The following is a 25,481-nucleotide window of genomic DNA, read 5'->3' as shown; positions in this document are numbered from 1 at the left end:
ATTCAGTGGCACTCTTATTGGCTGGAGATGAGAGAGGGAGGGTCTCATGAGAAATAAGATAAGAATGACTTCATCGCTGCTGAAATGTGCATTTTAAATGTGCTTGGCGATGTGGACTGCATTCGCATCTTTATTAAGGACTTATTTTTCCTGCATTTTTCTGTTGATTCGGTGTGGGACGTTTTGGTTCCTGAGGGTTACTGGCCACGTCACTTCCACCCTTCCCAGACTCTTCTGCACCTTGAAGGAGCCCTCAGGCAGGCTGTGTGACTCTCGTCCAAGCCTTTCCTGAACGTCCTCCTCCAGTCATCCTGCGTGTTCTTAGGGGCGGCACCAAGGGGAGGTGGTGAGCAGGGTGTGGGACCTCTGCTGAGCTCCATGCTCTGTTTTCTCTTCCCAGCTCCATCGATGCCCGAATACGACACAGACACCCCGCTGAACGAAACGGACACGACCATCACAGTGATGCTGAAGCCTGCTCAGTCCCGCGGAGCCCCTGTCAGGTGAGGAGGCTTTGTCACCAAGCATGCACACCTCCCATTGGATCCAGTCCCCATCAATGGGCTGGGCCGGCCAGGAGCCTCCTGGAGGGAGAGGGTCAGCAGCCCAAGCCCAGGAGCCTCTCTCTGCGTGATGGGGTATTGGAACTGCTTCAGAGGGAGCGTGCTGATAAGGACCAGAGGAAGGCTGGGAGAGAACTTTCTAGAACTCATCTATGGTAAATTTATTTAGTAGATTGGAAGCCTGGGAACAGTTTCCTTTCCATTTCTGACTGATATGAACAGACAAATGGACAGACACACTAAATTCTGAAACACACCTGCTCAGAGATTGTAAATGGGGCAGACCTCTGTGCTGGTCTAGGGTAAGGCCTTCATGTGCTGGAGCCCCACAGAAGGACTTGTAGCTAAAGCTGTGTTGCTGATTTTCACAAGAAGCTGCTAGAGCTCAGGAGCATACTTATGGTTCAGGCAATGAAAGCATCTCAGTAACTAAGCTGTCCCAGTGCAAGGTCATGGCTCATGGCTATCAGGAAGCTGGGCATCTCTTTAAAACCAGCTACGCTTTGCACCAGGACAGCAGCTCCTGTGTTGACTGCCAGTTTGCTCAGCGGTCAAAGGATGACAGTCCCTTGAAATCAAGCAGTGTTGGATGAAACAGCTTTCAGACTGGCTCAATCCAGTTCAACAAGCATGCATTGGGTACCTTAGATGCTCAGAATGGGAAGGGGCACAGGGGATAAAAATCATTCATTTATATATTCATTCAACAACTATTTATTGAGCACCACTCTGTGCCAAGGACTATTTAACTGCTAGGATACAGTAGTGAACTCGCCGTGAATAACTCGTGGTCTAAAGAAAGCCAAACTCTAGTTGGGGAGACAGAAACATGAAAATATAATTATAATACAGTGTATGCCTATGGAGATATGCATAGGCTGTTATGAGAGTTCAGAGGAAAGAATTCCCAGCGGAGGTGACACTGAGCTAGATCTTAATGGTGGATAAGATTTTTGTCAAAGCAGTAAGAGGGTCCAGCCTGAGCAAAGGCACGGAGGAGAGAAGCAGCCGGCTGTCCTGGGAGCAACCAGGACTGGTTAAGTTCACTTTAGCATAAAGGTTAAGGCAGGGGTGGTGGGGTGATGATGGGCGCCATGTCTGAGATGCTCGAGCTTGTTTGTAGGACCATGGGGAACCCCTGGATGGTCACATGAGGTGTCACTTTTAGATACTGGAGACTGGAAGACCAGCCAGGAAGGAGGCTTTTGAGATGGCCTAGTTGTCTGTTTTCCAACCTGGACCCCACTCTACCCAGAAATGATAGGCCTTGCAGCAGATAGAATCAATTGCCAGCAATTCGGAAGTTCCTCTCAATTCCGTGGACTTTGAGCAATATCCTGTTCTAAGTCAGCTGAATCTTCAGACCTTGCAAGAGGTTTGTATAGTACGTGTGTAGCACCCGAACGTATGCCTTGTATTCTACACATAGGTTGTTCCAGGTCGTCCTGGCCGGGATGAGCCAAAGCACGTGGTGTCTCTCACATGAAATAGTTGTTGAGTTACTTGCTTTTTATTCCTGTTACTTTCATTCAACATTGTCCTTTCATTCAGCCTGTGTGCTGAGATGTTATTATCCTTGTTTTCAGATGAAGAAACTGAGGCTCAAGAATCCCCACATGCACACAGACAATCGGTAGGAAAGCCGAAGGGCCTCCAGGTGCCCAGTCACATGTTCGTTTTGGCCACCCAGGCCTTCCTCCCTTTCACAGCTCACCCCCAAAATGTAGCATTAGGGTCCGTGTCTTCCAGTAAAAGGAAGCTGCTAGCTTTCATCTAATGGGCGAGGACTTGCTGTGTGCCTGTCTCTCTGAACTCTCTGTATCCTCACAACATCGTCTCCCCACTTTGCAGCTGTAGAAACTGAGGTGAACAGACACTGAGTGAGTCGATTCAGACCACAGGACAAGCAGGTAGTGCAGGCAGAATTTACACCCAGTGCAGCTGACCCGAAGCCAACACTCATTCCACTCTACAACACCACCTTCCTAGGAGAAAGTTGTGCATGATATATTTTGGTGACATTTCCATGGGAAAAAATTAAAATAAATGCCACTTCTCAAAGGGACACTGCTTGGTATCTAGAAACGTCTGGCTGCTTTTCTTCCCAAGCCTCTGGATCAGGGAGGGTTGGGTATACTTCATTTCTAGAATTATTTTCAGATTATTGCTTGGGCATTTGCCAAGACAGATAAGAGGATAACCAATGCCACTTTGCAAGACTTTGAGGACAACTTTCAATGACAGCAATTGCAATATCACAATAGATTTCAGTTGCCTTAACTCTTTTTCACCTTGAACTTAGGGCACTAGGATACCCGTAAGGGAGATGGTTGACCAGATGGTCAATCAACAAATATTTATTGAGCATTTGCTATGTCCCAGGAACAGGAGATAAGCAGCATATGGCAGGGAACAAGATAGGCACACAACTGTCCTCTTCGGGTTTATCATCCAGTAACTGCCTGTGAATGGGGCTGGGGGGTGGGGCATTACACAGGTAAGCAAATGAGATCATGAAACTGACCCAACAAGATAACATGAGGCCAGTAAGGACAGTGACTGTATTGGTTAAGAGGAGGAGTAGACTGGCTGGAGAAATGAGTACCGGTAGCCAGTGTGGAGCCTGTAGGTTGGGGGAAGTGGGAGCATTGAGAAAACAGCAAAGTCTCTGACTATCAGACACAAAGAGCTCACTGGATGCATCGGACCAAGGATGCCTGGAACGGTATTTCCTAGCTGATAGGCCCTTTCGTTCCCTTGTATCGTCTGATTGCCATTTACCCAGTGAGTAAGCTGGCTGGGAAATACCATCTCCATTACAGAGGAGGAAGCTGAATTCTAAGACGGTAAATGATTGGTCCAAGATCACCAAGCTTTACATGTACAGCTAGGACACAGACCTTACTTCCTGCCCTTGAGTTCCTTGCTCCCCCAGAAGGTGGCAAGTTTCCCGTGCCTAGGCTATCAAGTGATGACTAGATCACCTTTTGGTAGGGATGCTGTGGAACAAACCTCCATCAACTAGGAAGTGAGGGGGAAGCGAGCGGTCTTCTCAGGGGTCCTTCATCTCTGGGTCGTGGGGGCCTAGCCTGTAACTTGTGAACTCAGCATGTCTCTCTCTGAGGGGAGCATCTGCCTGTCTTCAAACAGATGCATAGCGAAGCCCCAGCCTTCAGGCCTTGCCCAGGTGGGCTGTCTCTCCTCCTTCTGCCAGCAGTGCTCTGGCCCCGGCTCAGCCCAACTCCAGCCCCTGCTCCGCCACTTGCTACCCCTTTGAAGCCCAGTGGGTCTGACTCCTGGTAGAACCGAGCATGCCAGGAGCAAGGAGGGAAGGAAGGGAAGATTGCCGCGTGGGGCTCCCGCACCCTCCTCTCTCCAGCCAAACCACGTTGGCTGCTTGGCCTATATTTCTAATGCTCCACAATAGAGATTTATTGCTTTTGCATTGCTTTCCCCAGGCCTTCAAAGATTTATTGGTTTTTAAGTGACAGAATCCCAGAATTGCTTAAAAGATCAATCAAATAGTGACTAGAATCTAATATTCAGCTCTGACTTAAACACGCTGAGCCTTCTTGCTCCACACCCCGCCCGTCATGCTGATGTATCTGGAGTAACCTTCATAAGAAAGTACCTTGGCCATAAATTAATCACCCATAACACAGTCCCTGAAGTAAGGCTCGGGGCAGACTCTGGATTCTGTAGCAGACCTTCCTCTGGAGCGCCAGCTGGCTTCCTTAGAGATGCCCCTTCCTCCCCCTACTCTCTCTGCTCATCCAATCAGGCAGCGGGACCGTTTGCTCAGTCAGTCTCACCTTTGGGATTAGCTCTGTCTTCTCTCCTCTGCCCTTCTTCCCCCACCCCCCTTCTAACCTCCCAGGGTGGCTGGCTGGTTTGCCTGGCATAAGTTTCTCTTCTTTATCCATCTCCCACCAAGATGCTAGAGTAGTCCCTTAGAGGCACGCACTGGAACAAGTTAACTTTCCTGCTTAAAATCCTAAAATGGGTCACTGGCTTCCCACTGCATTTACATTCAAGCTTCTTAGCATGGAATCTAAGGCCCATCAGAATCTGGCCCTAACCTGTTTCTGGTTTTATTTCTTTCACTTTGCCCCCTTCCCAGGTTTTACTCAAGAGCCCTGTGTGCTTTCTTCCTCATTCCTTCCTGAGCATTTCATTGTGTTATGGTTCCTATGAGAGTTCAGTTGCAGAGGCATTCATTGGTAGATTGGTGCAGGGAGAGCTTCTTGGAGGAGGGGGCGTCTGCTTAGCGATGAAGGGAAGGCGTGACCCAGGAGGAAGTAGCATATGCAGGAGGCAAGGCAGAGAAGGTGCACAGTGTGTCTGGGGACCCACAGTGGGCAGTGGCAGGGAGAGGAGGAGAGACGCAAAGAAGCAAGCAGGGGCCAGGTAGAAAAGGTCTTCACTTGGGGTTTGGACTTTGTCCTGATAGCAATGGTGAACATTTGGTAGGCACATGCAGGACTACTTCCCATTCTTCTGCAGAATGTATCAGCTCCTCCGTGGCTCCCACGCTGTCCTGGCCACTCGTCTGTCAGGGACTTGCATTTTAATTTCTACCAGCCTGAGACCACCCCCCTCCCTTGTGTGGCTCCTGACTCAGACCTTTGACCTCTTATGCTCTTCCTGCCACAACTGACTCCCCAGCTCGGTACCTTGGAACAGCAAACGCTCCTGGAATCAGACCCAACCTTATGCAATTGACTTACTGGGTACCCTTGGGCCAGTTACTTAATTTCTCTGAGCTTCAGGCTGCTTGTTGCTAAAGTGGGAATACCCAGGCCACAAATTGTTTTGAAAGTCAAATAAGCTGAAGTGTGTGAAGTACAGCTGGCAGTTGTCCAACTTGCTCCCCGGCTTGGCTGAGCTGTTGGGACGGGACCGGCTGCCTGCACGAGTTGCTGTGGGATGGAATCCTCTCCAAGCCCTGCTATAAGCTGAAGTCTGTTTGCTGGGTTTCCTCTAACACCATGGAAGCTCTGTTCCATTCAAGGTGCTGACAAGCATATGACATGCCAGGGAATGTGCAGCTATCTCCAAGGGTGTCCCCAAATCCTCAAAATGATCTTACCTTACAAACGGATCCCCAGATTTAGCACCTTTCACAAACACCCGATCCAGCAGACAGGGCCTGCGTATCTCAATTGCTGAAGGACCAGCAACCTGAGGTCAGAAGTGCCCTCAGGTTGAAGGAGATGCACCTTTAAGATGTGAAATCGAAGCAGAACAGATCCAAAGCCCTCTCAGGATGTGGCAAGGGGAGCCATATGAGCTCCCTTAACTGAAGTCTTATAAATACCGGGACCAGAGTGGGTAGGCAGAGTCAAACCAAGCAGGAGAGGTGAGACCAGGTCCTAGGAGATGAGTCAGGTCTATCTGTTCACTTGTTCAGTGTTTATAATTCATTAACTAATTAAGTCAGTAAATATCTCATTTGAATTTAAGCAAACAGCCATGTGCCAGACGCTGCTGAGCACCGAAGATCCAGAAATAAGTGAAACAGGCCACGTGCAGCTGAAATCCTAATGGCAGAGATGGCTCTGTACAAACAATGCCACAGACACGAATGTCAGGCTTGTTAGTTGCAGCCACTTCTTATTGGGTCCCTGTCACCTCGCCATCTCCCCTCCGATTTCAGCAGCAGCTGTGCTGGACAGCTCCCCCTGCAGCTGGCAGATTCTCGCAGTTTTCCTGCTTTGCCTCAGTTCTTTCTCCAAAGCCCTGTGGATCTTGTTTAGTCTGAGCTGGCAGGCCAGAAACACAAACGATTTAACCCCCAGGGGCACGCTTCAGCGAGTGGGTGATGGGAGCCCAGGCATCCTATACAGTTCCTCACACATCCCCCTTAGAACTGAGCCCCTGTGTCCCACATGTGAGCCAGCTTGACAGTGCAGACTTTATTGGTTTTTCTTCCTTCAATGTCTCACTCACTCTTCCGTAGAAGAGGAGAGTCGGATGCAGACTAGGGGGTCCCGAGATGAAGTTAGAGAAGCTGAAAGTAGGCCAGTAGGACAGGAGGAGCAGGGAGAAGATGCTGGGAGAGGGGCACAGGACCAGATTGGATGAGAGAGCCAATGACACAGGCTTTGTCATCATCAGAGTCAGGAGTTGTATTCTAAGAGCAATGAGGAGGAAAAGATAAAACAGAGTTTTAAGCAAGTGAACAAAATGATCCATGTTACTTTTTGAAAAGGGGCAGGGCTTTCTGGCTTTGGTGTGGAGAACCAGTCAGAGAGGACAAGAGTGGTTCAGAGAGACCAGCTGGGAGCCAGTTACAGTTGTCCGGGTGAGACATGAAGGTGAGCCAGGTCAGAGCAGCTGTGGTAGTGGAGGTCAACCTCGGAGGAGGTAAAATGGGCAAGCCCTGGTGATGGCTTCTCTGTGGGGGCAGTGGTGGGTGTAAAGGAAAAGCCGTTGTCCGGGGTGACTCCTAGGCTTCGGATTGGTTACTGGGGTGGATAATGGTGCTATTCTCGGAGCCAAGGGCACTGAGGGAGGGAAGGGTGCAGAAGGACCCTGTGTCCAGGAGAAGCCAATGATGGTGAAGATGGTCCAGGAACCACATGAGTTAGGAACCAACTGGACAAGGACAGGCTAGGACCTGATGTTTGGTTCCGGTAAGCACTGGGGACCTCTGAGAGACCTTCTCCAAGTCAGTTAGGACATGTGGACTGCTTTCATGTCCTTCTTGAGGCTTGGCACGCAGAGGGTGCCCCTCCAGCCTGGGGGCAAAGGGGTATGATGGACTGAGTACCAGAAGGCAGTGTTACATGGCAAGTGGCTTCTTAGGTCATTGCAAGCTCTCATCACTCCCTAGTGAGAATGCACAAGCCATTTGCATTTGACAGGTGCGGCTGGTTAACACTATAAATTCTGAAGTATGCAATGATTAGATACAGTCCAGATGCGTTTTAAAGAAATCAGAAACATTATTGGGAAGACAAGGAAACAGTTGCCAAATTTCCTTCAGGATTCCTTTAATAGCTGTGAAGCCCAGAGGGAGAGCACATGAAACAACCCCAGAAGTGTTTTGCTGGTCGGTGTAGCTGCAGGAGCCAAGCTGGCATCATTACCCTCTGATTCTCAGATACCAGCCTATGAAGGTGTCCAGTTAGGACGGGGAAATGAAAATCTAGAGGACTTATCAACACCGGGAAGCCTGAGGAATATATGAGTCCCTGTCCATGTGGGCCGAGTTGAGAAACTGAGATTACATTTAGACACTTCTTCTAAACCCCACTGGTTTTATTTAGTTCCCAGCTCTCTGGGCCAACACTGGGCCTGAAGTGGAGGAGTGTATTGCATCCCACTTTGGGGTGGGGGGTTGGACAAGAGGCACTCCCACATAAATTGCAAGAAGACTTAGCTCTGCGAGTCATACCACTTGGAGCCAAGCCTAAAAGCATGCTGGGACTTCGTTACACCAGGTTGGAAAAGAAGAGGAGCCAGATACAAGAAGAAACAACCAGAAATAAGGAATAATGGGATAAATGTTGCTGTAGGGCTATTTCCTAGGGTACTACTTTATGGTGTAGATATGGTGACTAAGGGAACATGAAACTATGATTAATGGGACATGTAAGTACCACCAGTGGGGTTAGCCAAGGAGACAGGGACAGTCTGGTGAGGGTGACACAGAGCTACAATCAGAAATACCATCCAGGAAAACAGAAGGAAAGAACAGTGACACCCAAATAATTTAGGTGGGTTTGCATCCACTTCTGCGCATCCTGCTTGCATTACAGGTCCTCTTTGATCAGCGCCCCAAACAACCCAGCTTACCAAGCACTGGCTCTGGAGTTAAAGATTCTGGATCACATTTCATAGGCTCAAACCAAGAAAGAAAAACAGGTGTTCCAGGAAGGATATTTTAAAAGGCGCAGGAGCAGTTGCTGGAACACGAGGAAGGAAAGAACATTCTATTTTGGACCGTCTGCCATCTGGAAGGATGGAGATGAGACTATTACTGGCATGAGGGAAAGCAGAGAGTGGCCGTCATGTTCACCTCCTCCCACGGGACTGTTTCAATTCCACACGACTGGGGTGCTGCGGAGGCATCGAGCAGGGGGTTTAGTCGGGACTCACAGTCGGGGACTGAAGCCTGGGAGGAGTAAGTGACCTTATCCAGGGAGAGTGTATACAAGGTGAAATGAGGAATAAGACAGAGCTCCACGAATCTCCAAGGAACCAAGCAGACAGAAAGGGCCTGGCCGGAGAGGTAGAAAACAAGCCAGACTTAAAATATGAAAGCCAAAGGAGGAACGGTTTTAAAAAAGAAAAATGGTCAGCGTTTTGCCGTGTACTTTTCTCTAAGAACTCTGAGCAGGTCTTACAGTAGAGGAGAGGCAGACAAGTGGATATAGGACCGTAGGAAAACAAAGACGATGAGGTCAACAAAAGTGCTTGAAAATGGACCATATAGGCCAGGCTTGGTTTAAAAAGCCCGTGAAGGTAGATGTGCAGATAACGGAGACATTGAGGGCCAGACAACCTCCGTGCTATTAAAGACTCTCTTGTAGAAGATACAAGTCTGGGAGAGGCTGCAAAGACAGGAAGTGGTATCAGAGAGTAAGATGATCAAAGGTAAGGCTTCAGTAGTGGGACCCTGCTCTGGGATAACATGGCTCTGGGTGTCACCGTGTTGGTGATGATGGTAGGTGGATGGTAATGGATTCAAGGTGAAGGTCACTGAAGCCAAGTATTTCAAGGAAGACAGAGGCCTGGCTATGGCTGGAAGGACAGTCTAAGATGAGTTCTCATTATGCTAATCCTCTCACCCCGGGGAACTGCTTGAAGCATGACACACAGAGGCTGCCGCTCCAGCTCGGAGGACAGGAGGTGTGACGGCCTGAATACTAGGAGACAGTGTGACATGGCAAATGGCCTCTGAGGTCTTTGCAGGAGCAATGGTGACTCCGCAAGATGCCTTCTCCTGGGTCTCACCTTTTCTCCAACTTCCTTGTGCTGACTTTCACTTCTCACACTGTTCCCGGCCCTGTGACAGTTGGCATCTCTGCTTTGCTCAGATCTTGCCCAGCTGATAACGGATGATTCTGTCTCTGTGCTTGCAACCCCTCAAAGGTCAGACTTTCAAGTCGGCCTCCATCAAGTGCATTTCTGTAGCCTGATCTATTGATGTTCTTCTGAGCTAGTGCATGGATCTGTGCCATGTTAGAATCCAAGGAGGTTTGCTCTCATCCAGAGAACATTCTGCACAATGCTGGCTCGAGCTGCCTGCGGCCGCTCAGGGGGTTGCCTCCTTTTGGCAGCATTGAGAGAGGTGATCCTGAAAGCCTTGGCTTTTTAGTAGGAAAAGAACAACTTAAACTTTAAAGTCTCTGCCACTAGGCAGAAGAAATGGGTGCTTAACCCACTTTCACAGTATAACCCATCTTTTTTTTTTTCTCCTAAGTATATTTCTACTTGGTTGTAGGCTCACTAAGCAATTTATAAAGATTATAAATATTAAAAATAAGTATTTATGGGCAGGGCAAGAGGTAGCAACCTAGTAACACAGGAAGTATTCAAGGGCAAGACTTTAGACCTATACTGTCCAATACTGTAGCCAGAGCTACGTGGACATTTGCATTTAAGTTAACGAAAATTGAATTAAATTAAAACTTCAGTTCATTCGTTGTACTGCCCACATTTCAAGTACTCAATAGCCATGCGTGGCCAGTGGCAACTACAGTGAACAGCGTTTCCGCCGTCCCAGAAGATTTTATTTTATTGTACGGCTCTAGACCGTAGGAGGGCTGGTGAAAAGAGGTCAAGCCCTACATTTGGCTTCAAAGAGACTATTAGTGCAGGCTTTTGAGGCCACAGGTAAAAAGCTGGGAATCCTGCAATGAGAACTAAGAAGTATAATGGAAGCTTAGACACAGGCATAAAAGGTAAGTCCTCAAAGCCAGGGAGGGACCTGTGGCTGGGCTGACCTGCTGCTCAGACGCTGACCTCTGCATTAGACTTCCCAGAATCCACTGCACCACCCTCACTGGGGATAAAGTCTGGGGAGTGGCTTAACCGGACTTTTCAAACTTCAGTGAACCTCAGAATCACTTGGAGAGCTAGGGAATAACGTGGCTTCCTTCCCATCCCCGGGGATCAAGGGACTGGGCCTGAGAACCTGCATTTGGAACAAGCGCCCAGATGATGGTGACCCTGCTGGTCTGGGACTACGGTGTAAGCATTAACTGGCTTAGTGTGCAGGTGGCCTCAGGGACTGTCCAGGGGACCAAGTGTTTTCTTCCATAGTGCCACTATTTGCTTGTTCCCCTGACATGGGGAAGCAAATGTTTTGCATTTTATTGTCAGGCTGCCCCTGTTAGTTTTACAGCTTTTGATACGTCTTTTTTTGGTGTATGTTTCAGCGGGAGGATAATCAGTTTTAACTCCTACGAGCTGAGCTAGGATCTCCGCCAGCCTGTTTCTCTATCTCTGTTCCTGTGGGGACTGAAAGCACGCCCCTGTTTTCTTATGATGATGACAGTGACTTGCATCTGAAATAACCCGTGTTGTGTGGTTGCATGTTGACATCACTTCTATGCAGATACGGGGCTTAGGGAGAAGGTGGATGTTTGGGGAGACTGAGCATCAGGATCCAAATGAATCTGTATTCTTTTGTGGAAGGCTAGAGCAGCCTGGGAGAAACAAATCCACTTCCAACTTTCACGCTATAAAAAGTTCCATATTTTCTTAGATCAGACAAAATATATTGAGTGCCAAAACGCCACAGCTATGTGGGCACGTCACTCAGCTGGGTTGGAATCTGTATGCATTGTCCCCCCAGGCCAGTTTTGATTATGTTCTTTTTCCTTTTATTGTAGTCAGCAAATTTGAATTTGCTATTGTGGGTAGAGCAGGAAGAGGAAAAAATGAAGGTTTTTAACCTTCAGAAAGTTCAGAGGTTCAGTCTGAATAAGCACAAAAACTTTCAGCGTGTCTCTGAATTCCTTGAATTTGCAGAACTGCTCAGAATCCCAAGAGAACTACCTTGCACATAGGATTCAGGGCCTGCTTTGCAGCTACAAGGCAGAGCAGAGATTGTGAGAAAGGAGCAGAATTAGAGTAAGTGGGAAGAGGAGTCAATGTGGGAAAAAAGGAGTTTGGTCCCAATCCAGGCTAAGTTTCAGCCTATTGTTCGGTTTCTTCACTTCAAAGCCATCTGCTCCCAGATAATGTCTCCCCTGCAAGGACACCCTGTTCCTGCTTAATTGAAATTAGTTTCCAAGAATAGTTGTCTAAAGCAGTTTCCAATGGTGGGAATGTTTTGAAAATCACAATAGGAGTTGCAGCTTTGGGATGCAGATTCTGCACTTGAGCCAGATGTTCAAAGGCATCACACGGTCTGCAACAGCCTTCACATTTCCAAAGCCAGGGGCCCTCTCATTGGCCTCAGCCACTCACAAATGGCTCCTTCGAAAGCAGCACCATCTCTCCATCAGGGATCCGTGGGACCGCAAGTGTGACAGGAAACAGTCACTGCCACTCAGGTTTAGAGCAGTGTGTTTCCCAGGCTTAATTATACCACAGGTATATAAATTACAGAAACATGTTAATGCTCCCATGATTAAAATTATAGAGAGCCTAATTGAAAAAGCATAAACGGAATTGAAGAATTCCTAATTATAGTTTGCTTTGAGGTGTTAATTTCCTCCGTAATGAATGCATAATTTCTTGGAACCTACAAAGGTGGCCTCTTGCATCAGCACGTAGGTTGCAGGAAGATGGGATAAGGTTGTTATCTTTCAGTTCAGGATGTTAACCAGAGAGCTTGGTTCAATGGGATAACCCATCCGGGGAAGGGAGCTCGGGCAGGAGGTGTTGGTACAGATGCCAAACCAAGGTTCCACCTAGTGGACATTGGGACAAAGGACAGATGGGCAACCCTTCGAAAACTTTTCTTCTGCCTTTTTCTCTTCCCTCTTCAAAGCCTCAACTTTTATCCCAGTTAGTTTTGGTAAGTTTTGTGCCCGTGACACAGTGGTTTTCAAAGTTTGGTCCTGAACCTGCAGTATTACCTGAGACTTTTTAGAAGTGCAAAATGCTCAGGCCCCAGCCGCTGACCTCCAGAGTCAGGAACTCTGGGTGGGGCCTGGCAACCTGTGTTTTGACAAGGCCTCTAGGAGATCCTGGTGCAGGGAGAGGTTGAGAAGCCTGAGTCTAAGAAGTGGGTGATAGACACCCAAAGCTACTTGCCCAGCTCACATCGCCTTTGAGAGCTGTTGGTCTTGTCTGTGGGTTCTGATGGAGACTCAAACACGTCAGCTTGTACATTTCTTTTATTGCTGTCATATAGTTTTTATCCATATCTTTGCTGGCAAATGGATTTTCTAAGCATTGTAGAACTGGAAGCTGAGCCACTGCTGAGAATGCCTTCCAGGTGAGAATGAGGGAGGGGGCTCCTAATATCTCAAATAATTGCTATTAATGGCATAGACCATTAGTTTATATTCTCCTAAACAGTGATGTGAATTCTAAGTATGAAGACCACAGCTCCAAAAAAAAAGAAGCATCCCCTTGCATAGTGACCCAAGCATCCACGAGTCCCCCATTAGGGACTCAGGGGGCCAGGGGAAGTTGCCCTAAGACTCTGTATATCTGCATCTCCTCCGTTCAGACACCTTGGTTTTCTCAGGGTCCTATTTCCTAGTCTGAACACATCAGAGACCGTGTGTGTGTGGTAGGGTATAGCCAATTCACAGCCATCTGAAACAATAAACTTATGTTCTTGGTTTATAGCATTTCATCAAGTTTTTGCATAATTCTTAACCATTCCCATATGGTGCAAATTTGGGTCATTTCCAGTTATTTGTTGTTATGAATAACCCAGCAATAAACATATTTATTCATGTTTTTCCTTGGGTATTGTATCTTTAAACAGGAAAAAATCCCCAGGAGTGGAATTACTGAAATGAATAAAATGGAGCTAAAATGTATTGAGTGCCTTCTCTTATATGCCAAGCACTGACAGCTAATTCGTATACGTTAACCTTTTCATTCTTTAATTAAAAAATCTCAAAGTAACCAGTGCACAGAGTTGAGAAATCAAGTAGTCAAATCATTCCTCGCTTCACCTTCTTCAACTCCCCCAGTCCTGTGCCCCAGGGGCAACTGCATTTTAATTCTTTGCCATTTCTTCTGGGAATTGGAAATGTCACTACATAATGTGCTATTTTAAAGTTATTGATTACAGACATTATCTATTTACTTCCTGCTATTATAGATGAGAATTTGGTTGTCTTAAATCATCCAGTACCTCCCTTCCAGCTTCCTGATATACTTATACCACTATCTTTAGTTAAATAAATTGACAATGGCTAATTTTATAATTCTATAAAAGCAGGTCACTTCAGTGCCAAATAGTATGCTATTTTGATTATAGTACTGTATAATTAACTTAAAGCTTACTATGTACTAGATACTATTTTAAGTCCTTTACATATATTAACGAAGTTAATTCTTATCAAAACACTATAATGTAAGCCCTAGCTGGGTGGCTGAGTTGCTTGGAATGTCATCTAGTGCACCAAAAGGCTGTGGGTTTGATTCTCAGTCAGGGCACATACCTAGGTTGCGGGTTCAATCCCCAGTTGGGGTGAATACAGAAGGCAACCAATCAGTGTTTCTCTCTTTTTCTTCCTGTCCCTCTCCCTCTCTCTAAAATCAATAAACATTATCCTTGAATGAGGATTTTTAAAAAACCTTATAAGGTCAGAACAAGTCTTATCCTGATTTTAAGATGAAAACCCAAAGGACTAAAAGGAGAAATAATTTACCTGAGTTTGTACAGCTTGTAGTGGTTGATCTGGGATTTGAACATAGCAGTGTGGTTCTGCAGTCTGAACTCTTAACCCCTATGCTATCATCTCATCTTGTCGAGTTGTGGTTTTGTTTTGTTTTGTTTAATTCATCATAGAATTTACAATTATTCTGTTTTATTCAGGCAATATTTTTATTATATTATTCATACATTTTCCCACCACAGAACTCTATCATTTCAGCTTTACTATTAAATACTCATTTTTCTTTTCTTTTTCTTTCTCTTCTTTTGGTCTTTTCATCCTGTTTACTAGACAAATACCAATCCTTGTCTAGCATTTGTTAAAAATGTTAGCAATCATAACTTTTCCTTTTAAAAGCTAATTACTGTTCTCTAAATGTTTTTATTTTCCTCATAGCATCATTTCTTGTTTATGGAAGCAATCATTTCTTACACTTTTCTGATGATACTATTTTGATTTGTGGAGAGAGGGAGGGCGGAAGGGAGGGGGAGAGGGGAAGGAGGGAGAGAGAGAGAGAAAGAGAGAGAGAGACTTTTCTGACTTCCACATTATTTCTATTTCCTCTGGAGTCATTTTTTCACACTTGAATTGCTACTCTCTTTCATGTTGGAGTGTTTCTCACCTAACTAGTGAGCCTCAATAGTGAATATTTTAAAGTAAGGTGTTCTAAAAGTTGACTAGAGGTGCTGTGTTTTGGGGTATGAAGGCATTGCAACTCTCCAAAGATGAAACCTCCCCCCTCCTGCCTGAAGGGTAGCAGACAGACACATAGAGTCCCATGTTTAAGAGTTTGATTTTTTCATGTACAAACTTTTGCTCAACACCCGTGTTTGCAGCCCTACATTTCACTTGCACCCTCTGCATGCTTTACTACTCCAAGGTCAGAGTCTTGCTCAAGAGCCATTGAGCAACTCAACCCCCCTTATTCACATCTCTTTACAATTTGGTTTTCTTTATCTTGCTAAACCAGATTTTTCTCCTCTGAGCATTTTTAGTCTTCTAGAATTTTTTGAAACTCCTCACCACTAATGGCCCTGTTCATGTTCTCTTTTTTTCTTATGGATTTTTATGCTTTTAAAAAAAATCTTTTATTGTCACTTTAGTGGGATCTCAGCAGAGACAGAAGATAAATAGAGTGCATTAAATCTTCTGCTTTTAACTAGATGTTCACTTACATTGTCATCTAAGCCAGTTCTGACCATAATCATTTACAGAGACATTATTATTGTCTTCAGATTTTTCAATGTCCTTTAAATATTTAAAGGAAGGTCCCATAGCTAGTAAGTTTCAGAGCCAAAATTCAAATTTCATGCAGATTTTAGAATCTGTGCTCTTTGTATTCCTCTTGTCATAAAGATGTTTATGAACCTTGAAAGCCATTGCAAATTATTTCCCCAATTTGATGGATCAATTTACAGTGCTGCTGAAATTATATAATCCTACCAGTTTCACCACAACTTCACTGAGAGGGCCTTTACTTTGATAATTTAATGGGTTTTACACGGAAGCATATTATCATTTTGATTTGCATTTCTTGGCTTACTTTTGAAGTTTCTTTTTTGCAAGTTGTCTTCTTAACATCCGTTTCCCATTTACTAATGGCAGTGGTTCTCAGCCAGAACTCCTTTGTCCCCTAGAGGCACTGTTTGGAGGTATTTTTGGTTGTTACAACTTAGATATGGGGGCTGCTACTGGCATCTTAGTTAGTGAGTAGAGGCCAGGGGTCCTGCTAAACATCCTACAATGTATAGGACAGTCTCACAACACAGGTTATCCAGACAAAATACCCATTGTGCCAGGACTGAGAAGCCCTAGCTTGTATCTTGATAGCTTTTCTATTCTTTTAAGTTTTTTTGAAAATGCAGGATTAGATAAAAGCTTCTGCATCTTTTTGGTCACAAGACCCCTTTACATTATTTTTAAAATAATGAGGACCCCAAAGAGCTTTATTTTGTTCATGGGGGTTTTGTCTGTCAATACTTACAGTATTAGAAATTAAAACTACATTTAGAAATACTACAATTCATTTAAAAATTATAGTAAATCCATTACATATTAATATAAATAACATGTTCCTGTTTTACAAAACAATACAATTAGGGAGAACAGGTGCATTGTTTCACATTTTTGCAAATACTTTTTATGTTTGGCTTAGTAGAACATAATTGGACTTTCATATATTTTTGCACTTAATTTGTGGTCATGATTTGATTTGATTGAAATATGTGAAGGAAAATTCAGCCTCACACAGATATGTAATTGGAAAAAAGGGAATATTGTAATAGCCATTAAGGGTAATTGTGGATTTTCTCCTTTGATATTACTCCAAAACTCAGAGAATAGTAGTTTCCTAAAGTTTAGTTACAATGAAACCACATGAGTGAACTTTTCACATTCTGTTACATTAAAATATATTGGTTTTGTGGCCCTTCAAATGGATATTTTATCCTTGATATTTTTTTCTTGATTTTGTATCATTATGCATTCCTTATTTGAAAAAACTCACTGAATTACAAAAATCTTTCAAATGTTGACACATCTAATGATATAATATCAAAATATCACATTTGCTAATTTCCCCACCAATATCATCAGCAAAGGTTTTAAGTATTGGGAACCTGTGGAATTTATAGCAACAGGTCAGTTTCTCAAACTTTAATTTTCTCTCGAAAGCTCTTTGATGAACAGATAGATGCTCTCAGTTTCCATGAAGTGACAGATAAACTTTACTTATTTCAGAGGAAATGTTTACCAAATGTCCCATGTGAATAACCACAATGTGTCAGTCATTCCTTTAAAAAAAAAATCCTTCATTAAAAATGTGACTAATTTAGCATGCAACTCAATCACGGGAATGTTTTTCCTAAAGAAACCATAGCACTTCAGTAGCAGGAGACATGATTTATGCATACTTCCCATTGTGCCACATGAATATTAAAAAGACATGTACTCAAATGTTGAAATTAACACTTTGTACTTCCTCATCAGGGACATTCTTAAGTAAAACTGGCATTCTTGTTTTTTTTTTATAGCAAGTTTTTGAAGAATACAGTGACAAGTACCATTGGGTTGGGTTACCACTGCCTTGATTCATGCCCAAGCACCAGCCATTTTAGCCACTGTTGTATTTGCGTTCGGTGCAAATATCAACACAGTGAAAAAAAGTAACTAAAGTCTTAGCGCACTATTAAAATCATTTTGATGTTGCAGAATTACTAAAAGGGTCTTGGGGACCCCCAGGGGTTCATAGACCACACTTTCAGAACTGCAACAGTCTGATTCACATCCCAAATTCAGGGCAAAGCCTCCACAAGAGGGTCTCTGAAATTTGGTGTATATTCAGATACCTTGGTGAGCTTGTTCAAATTCTTATTTCCAAGCCCCACATTCAGAGAGTCATAGCGGGGCTCTGGAAATCACAGGGAATGCTGTTGTCAGATGGAGACCTGGCTCCTTCAATTCTCTACAGTAGGTGGCGAATTTCAGTTCAATGCCTTCCTGCAGATAACATCATTTTGGGTTCCTTGCTCCCATAGGAAAATGTCTTAATGAGCGTTTCAATTCTTCTATTGCATTTATTTGCCCAGTCTGGCCCTGTTATGCAGTAATTGTGGTTAATTTAATGGTTCATTGATAACCATTCCTTTTTAGAGCTTAGAAAGTCTTTTTGAGGATAACTGATTTCAGATGGTCTTACCCAAAAGTGCTCGAGGATTTTCACCTGGACACTTTCCTCTCCTTGCGCAAATGTCTTTGTTGCACGTAGGGACATCCACGGCAACGTATTGATTACTCTTTTAAAAACAGCCGCTGTCGCACCTTCCTCTGTAAAAGCATCACTATGGGTTTTAATTGTGAAGCTTAGAGCCCGAATCCCTATTGAAGCTAGCCTTGTTCAATGTTTTTTTTTCCTTTGCTTCCTCTCACAATATAAGGTGACTTTATAGAAAACAACAATGCCAATTCAACTGAGAACTTGGCAGGAGGTTAAAGGGGTTGCTTCCCAGGACATCTGAGGAAGAAGGCAGTATTGGAGGCTTGGGGTGAGGGCAACAGCCTGGCTCTCCACTGGGGGACATAAAGTGCTCCAGAATATCTATTAAAAAACAGAACAGAACAAAACAACGGGAAGATTTTCAGTTCCCTAAAGTGTCCTGTTTCACTCTCTTCCTGTCCAAAATTTAATTCCTAAGTGAATTAACCTGAGACCTTTTAAAATACAGATTCAGCAGGAGATCTGCGATGGGTCCTGAGAGTCTGCATTTCCAACACTTCCCTAGCGATGAGGATGCTGCTGGCTCCTGACCACTGAGGAGCAAGGCCCTACAGCATACTGCTGCTCCTGGCTGCTGTGGATGGCCACTCCTTATTACTCCTTATTACTCAAGTCTACAGAAACTGTTTCCAAGTGATTGTTGAAAGGAGCTCTCAACATTAGCTAATAAGAGCTCTGGCTCAGTGCTCACTGTAAACTGAGTCAACTCTCCTTCGTATATCCCTGGGTTCTTGACTGATTGAAATGACACTAGTGTTCAGCATGAACTTGGAAAAACACGCTTCTATGGTTAGGTAGGGTTGCAGTATTTGAAAGTCAACATTACTCAGTAAGCTGGAAGTGTACACACCACCTGTGTGCAGAAATTCATCCACCGATGAAAAATATGATATGACAGCTAGTTGTAACATATGTTAAACAATCATTTTTAAGCTATTTTCACATTCCTAATTATCATTGATCCTCATCAAAATATTGAGGTAGTTATTAGAAGTATAACTTTATTTTATCATTTTATTTTAAATAAAATTGAATTCAGATTCATCATCAAAATAATATGTGCCTATATGGAAATTATAGAAACAGAGAGGAAAAGGTTATCTATAAATCCACCATAAAATATTAACATTTGGATTAGGTTTTTATTTTATTTTTCTTTAGTAAATTTGAAAAAATTAGGGTGCACATAATTTTTTGTCAATTACAGTTGACATTCAATATTACTTTGGGTTAGTTTCAGGTGTACAGCATAGTGAATAGACATATATATGTGCAACTTATGAAGTGATACCCCCAGTAATTCTAGTACCCACCTGGCACCATGTAGTTGTTACAATATTATCGACTATATTTCCTATGCTGTACTTTACATCCCTGTGACTATTTTGTAACTTCCAATTTGCACTTTTTAATCCTTTCATCTTTTTTACTCAGCCCCCCAACTCCCCTCCCCTCTGGCAACCACCAGTCTGTTCTATGTATCAATGAGTGTGTTCCTGTTTTGTTTGTTTATTTCATTCTGTAGATCCTACATATAAGTGAAATCATATGGTATTTTTCTTTCTCTGTCTCTTATTTCACATAGCATAATATCCTCTAGGTCCATCCATGTCACAAATGGTAAGATTTTATTCTTTTTATGGCCGAGTAATATTCTATTGTATATAGTATGTACCACATCTTCATCTAACTGTCTTTGGATGGACACTTGGGTTGCTTCCATATCTTGAAGTGCTGACAAGAATGGGGAGAAAGGGTTGTCCGTAATTTTGATCCTCCCTTAAAAAATTGCATTCTACAATACTTTTGCCACATATCATTAGCTATTATCATTTTAATGATTTTTATTGTGTACTTATTCTTTTATTTCCCCAAATAGTTAGATTTGTCTCCATATCACTTACTGAATACTCTTCACAGTCTCACTGACAAGTGATATTGCCTTAGCGTGTCTTTGCGTGTATGTATCTGTGTGTATCCCGCTATATTCTCAGCTTACCTTACCCTGGCTGGTTTGGCTCAGTGGATTGAGCGTCGGCCTGCGAGCTAAGTGTCGCTGGTTCGATCTTCCAGTCAGGGCACATCAGAGAAGGAAAACTCTGACTCCAAAAAACCTCCGCTGCCTTGCGGCATACCTCTTCAGGGGAAAGGCTAAGGGAGTAAACCCCAACAGAAAATCCGGAGCCGGAGTCCCTAAGGCGGTTTGACGTTGTAGTCAACACCGGCAACTCCTGCGGCGCACCTGAAGCCAAGCTGTATTGACTCCGTCTCTCCCTTGGATCCTTCAGCTGCGAAGAGAGGGGGGGTCTGCTGCATGGGCAACAGCAGACCCTCCATATCACCCTGCCCAGGCTCTGTAGCTTCAGCTTCACTGGAGAGGACGCTCCAGCGTCATCGCAAGATGTCGATTCAACACGGGAGGAGACAGATATCGTGTCACTCCCAAGTCGGACTGCACAACCATTCTCGGCGGTGCAGATAGACTCTTAAGAAGCTACACCATCGTCTCTCGAGACAGATGGCTGCCGACGACCTTCCCTGCTCCATTAGATCTCCCTATCAGTCACTATGTCCATACCACCCATTTTAATTATAGCTTTACAAAACATTGTAATATCTAGTCCTCCTAATGATTCTTGTGTTCCAACTGTTCTTAGTTATTTTCACCCACTTACGTTGCCCCGAGAATTTTAAAATCACTATATCATGTTCCCTAAATAATCCCCAATGGAGTCGATTTAAATTCTATTAAAACTCTTAATCTCAAATGGTTACATTAACAAGAGCTTTCCTATGATGAAAGAAGCAAATCTATTTGTTCTTTTGAGTCCACTATTTCTCAGAAAAACTATGCAGATGTTTTCATGTAGATGATATCCATAGCTACCTTGTTAAAATTGTTTCTTGCTAACATTAAGCTTGTGCTATCATGTGCCATCTTTTCCCCATTATGTTTGCTAACTGGATTTTTCTGGTATTCAGAGAAACTATGTGTGTGTGCGCGCACATTTGATTTGCTAAAACCTCTTGTGAATTTCTTTAATTAGATTTTATTATCTTGGCTTACCAGTCTAATAATCACATCATCTGTGAATAATGATAATTTTGTGTCCTCCTTTCCAGTTGCAATAGCTCTTATTTTGGTTTTATATTTTGTTGCATTTGGTTTTATATTTTGGTGCCCAATAAGGTTGACAGTTGACCACCAGTTCGCGTTATTCCCAATCTCAAAGGCTAGCCCTCCATTAAATTTCTCATATGTGTGAGGTTAGTTATAGGTTTGAAACAGGTGTTTTAAAACATGATAAGGAAAACTATCTCTAGTCTACTCTTTATGTGACTCTTGAAATCAGAAATGGACATTAAATTGTATCAAATGCCTTTTCGGCATCTGTTTATATGATCATATTATTTTCTATGTGAACTTATTTATGTTTTATTTTCCCAGATTTTCTATACCTAAATCTATCTTGTATACCTGAGGTAAGTGACCTGCTTATGGGGAACCAATCTAATAGTATATTAGGGGAACAAATTGCGACAATTTGAGATGCCTTTCCTCTTTTTCTGCCTTATGTAACTATTTATATAACACAGGAATTATCAATTGTTGAAAGACTGAAAGAATTCATTGGAAAAGCCATCTGGCTCCAGTGTTGTTTATTCTAATTTTCTTTGTATTGAATGCTTAGTTTATTTATTGTCATTCTTTTTGTTTAATAACAAAGCCTTCTCAGATTCTGAAAACAGGTTTGGTCCTATACCATAAGCACTAAACATTATTGCTTTTGTCAAAATAATTTCTAAAAAGGATGAAATTGTGGTTTTGCTTTCCTATTTGATATGAGAGTTACTGGGGAAAATTCTTATCTTCCCCAGTTGGGAGATTTTATTTGTTTAGAATTTTGGTTTAATAATTCCTTGTTCTGTCTCATTATACAGAGATAATACAGTATATAGCTTTACTTGTACAGAGGCATTATTGATTTTGGTGTATGGCCCTTGTTATTTTTATCCTGCATACCAAATATGATCCCTTAAACATCAAAATATTATTTCCTTTGTCATATTTTCTGGGAGTAGCTTTTCCAATTTGTTGTTGTTGTTGTTGTTTATATATTTTCTGTTCTTATAATCAGACATCTTAAATTTTTTCAGATACATCTTTTTTTTTATCTCTTGTGAGTTATTCTATTTAAAATGATTATTTCCACTCAATATTTTTTTTTTATTTCAAACCTACAGGGTGTTGCAAAATGGTACAATAGACATCCACATATTCTTTCCCTAGATTCACCAGTTGTAAACATTTTTGTCATGTTTACTTTCTCTTATTTATCTCTCAAATGGTTGTGAGGTTAGTTGTAGTCACTGTGATACTTTCAAGCCTCAAGTTTGCATCTCCTAAGAAAAAGTTCAGTCTCCTACCTAGTCATAATGCAGTCATCACACTCAAGAAACTTAGCATTGGTATAACGCTGGTGTCTGATATATGGCAGCTTATATTTAAATTTCTACAGTTGTCCCAATTAATTGTTTCCTAAGGCTCTTTAAAATTCAATCCAGGATTATTTATTGATAAAAATTTTCTCTTTTCCAATGATTTGTGTTATTTCTATTTCTATATGTAAAATTGACACACACACACACACACACACACACATTCATCCCATACTTTTGCAATCACACTGTAGTACCCATGGTATATTATTCTAACTACATAATATGCTTTAATATCCAGGAGTGTTTTTTTAACCTTCATTCCTTTGTTTTAAAAAAGCTCTTAACCCTAGTTTCTATTTCAAACAAACAAATGATAAAATATCATTGAGATTATTGGAATTTCTAAATTAAGCTTATTCAAAGCATTAGGGCTCCCAAAGGTCATTTAACTGACCTGGTACTTTATACAATTTGCTTTTTCCCCAAAGAAAGCACATCAATTTCAGTAAGAATTGACATCTTTACAATATGCAATGATTTCACCCAGGGGGTCAGCCTTTCTGTCCATTTATTCATCTTCAGTTCAGCACAGTTACTTAGCACCCTCTCTGCCAAGCCCTGTACAAGAAGCTGGAGATATCCTTTTGTATTACTCAGCAGAGGCTTTTTTTCTTCCCATGTCAGTACTGTGCATTTCTTATTTGTGTTATCCTTAGCTGTTTTTAAAGGACTCTGTCCTAACAGGATTTTCCCATTACATCCTCTACCTTGTTTTTCATGGTGTACAGTGTATTTATCTCTATCTTCTATCAAACCAATTTACTCAATTCTTTTACTAATTTTAAAAGTCTTTCAGTTGATTCTCCTCAATATATTAGGTCACAGTCATGTTATCTACAAATGATGATAAATGGCTTTTCTTTCTAAAATGTATCTCTCTCTTCTGTTTGGTGTCTTACTGCATTGGCCAGAACTATCCCATTTTAGAAGCAAGTTCTAGAGGTGAAGTGACTGCTCAGCATGTCAGATAGAGCGAGAGAGTGGTAAAGCCAGCACTAAACCTCAATCTCAATTTTCAGTCCAGAGGTGACTTAGAAAAGGTCACCAGATTAGGGTCACCTATCGAAAGATCAGCTAACTGGCCTCATATCTGTCCATCCATCTAGTCATGTTTTTGAAGGTTCACTCTCACCACTGCTTTGAGAATAAGAATGGAAGCAGGGAGACCAGTGGGCACACGACTTTCAATAAACTAAGAGATGATGAGAGCTTTGGGCCAGGGTGATACCTCTGGAGATGATAGTAGTAAGATTCCAGATACATATTGAAATTAGAACTACATGAAGACCCAGAATGGAGAGGAAAATATCTAAGGGCAAAAGCCAGGTCTTCTGCACTTTGATTTAAAATATATCTCGACTTCCAGCCAAGATGGCAGCACAGGCAGACATGGCTTGTCTCTTTGCACAACACATCTAAATATAGAACAACCGTCACTCAGAACTGACAGAAATTGAGTTGAATGGAAGTCTGACAATATGGAGTTAAAGAAACCATATCCATCCAGACTTGTAGGAGGGGCACAGACGTGGAATGGGCTGCTTTCTCACCCATGTGTGATGGCTAAAATTCAGGAGAGACATCTCAGGATCAAGGAGACCCAGCCCCATACCAGGCCCCCCATACCAGGGTTCCAATGCCAGGAAGATATGTCCCCACAACTTCTGGCTGCAGAAACCAGCAGGGATTGAGTCAATGGAAGAAACTGCTGGAGCCCCAAGCAGTTCCCCTTAAAGAACCCACACACAGACTCACCTGCTCAGACTCACTCCCTCTTGAGCTTCAGCACTGGCGTAGCTGCTTGAAAGGCACCAGTGGCATACTGGGAAAAAAATAAACTGTCTGGCATAAGGCAAGCAGAGGCCATTGTCCTTTTTCTAAGCCCTCCCCCCACAGAGCCAGCAAGCTGGTGCCATTCTGAGACTCCATCAACCTGACTAACACTGTTTGACCTGCCTTGGAGATCCCCAGAATCTCTGCCTCACCCAATTTATGGGCCCACCCAAGCTGCTTTTCCATACGAATGGCTAGACTTGGTTCAAACTGCACAACTTTCTAAATCATCTCAAACAAGCAATAGCAGGCCTTAGTGAGCCCCAGGCCCAGCACTCACAGCAGCCGGCCTAGAGTCACAACGTGGCTTTGCCTGGGAATCTCTAAGGAACTGAGACTGGACATGAAACAGACTTGGCTTTGAATCACAGCTGTTACTATTTATGTGAACTTAAGCTGCTTACTTAATATCTCAAGATACATAATGTGATTAGTGATCTCCAAGTAGCAGCCATCTCAGATTGCTTTGTAACTCAGGATGGTTCCAGACAAAACACAGTAGAAACCTGACCTTGGCCTGCACCACCTGGGAAACCCCAGGGCCAGCACACCCAATGGACAGCTACAGACCACATCGGAGCACCACCACTGTGCCCCTGCACAGCTGATCCTCCATGGTGGTAAGTTATTACAGCCCATCCTTGCAGCTGACTGGCCTGGGTAAATCCCTTTTATTGATCTGCCAACAACAATCAAGACTCAACTACAAGAGGAGGGTATACCTTGAGTGCCCTGCTTCGGTGATAGGGGAGGCTGTGCCACTAGACTCTACAGGACACCTGCTACATTAGTCCATACTACCAAGACACAGAGTCAAAGCAGCTCTACCTAATACATAGAAACAAACACGGGAGACTGCCAAAATGAGGAGATAAAGAAACATGGGCCAGATGAAAGAAAAGATCAAAACTCCAGAAAAAGAGCTAAATGAAATGGAGATAAGCAATCTGTCAGATGCAGAGTTCAAAACACTGGTTATAAGGATGCTCAAGGAACTTAGTGAGG

The 25,481-nt window shown here is 43.2% G+C and overlaps 1 protein-coding gene across 12 annotated transcripts in view; it reads left to right on the top strand.

Moving 5' to 3' along the window:
• PTPRT (protein tyrosine phosphatase receptor type T) overlaps window positions 1–25,481 on the top strand; it is a 690,852-nt gene that overhangs the window by 457,580 nt on the left and 207,791 nt on the right. For all 12 annotated transcript variants that reach the window (XM_090286424.1, XM_090286422.1, XM_090286420.1 and 9 more), the window contains exon 10: window positions 401–503. In XM_090286424.1, coding sequence (XP_090142550.1) covers window positions 401–503 — 103 coding nt within the window. The remainder of the gene's footprint in view (window positions 1–400; window positions 504–25,481) is intronic.

Source organism: Furipterus horrens, unplaced genomic scaffold, assembly GCF_987537825.1.
Source record: "Furipterus horrens unplaced genomic scaffold, mFurHor1.1.pri manual_scaffold_8, whole genome shotgun sequence".
NCBI classification, from domain to species: Eukaryota; Metazoa; Chordata; class Mammalia; order Chiroptera; family Furipteridae; genus Furipterus; species Furipterus horrens.
Note: the sequence above shows the minus strand (reverse complement) of the source record. Positions and strands in the feature narration are given on the sequence as shown.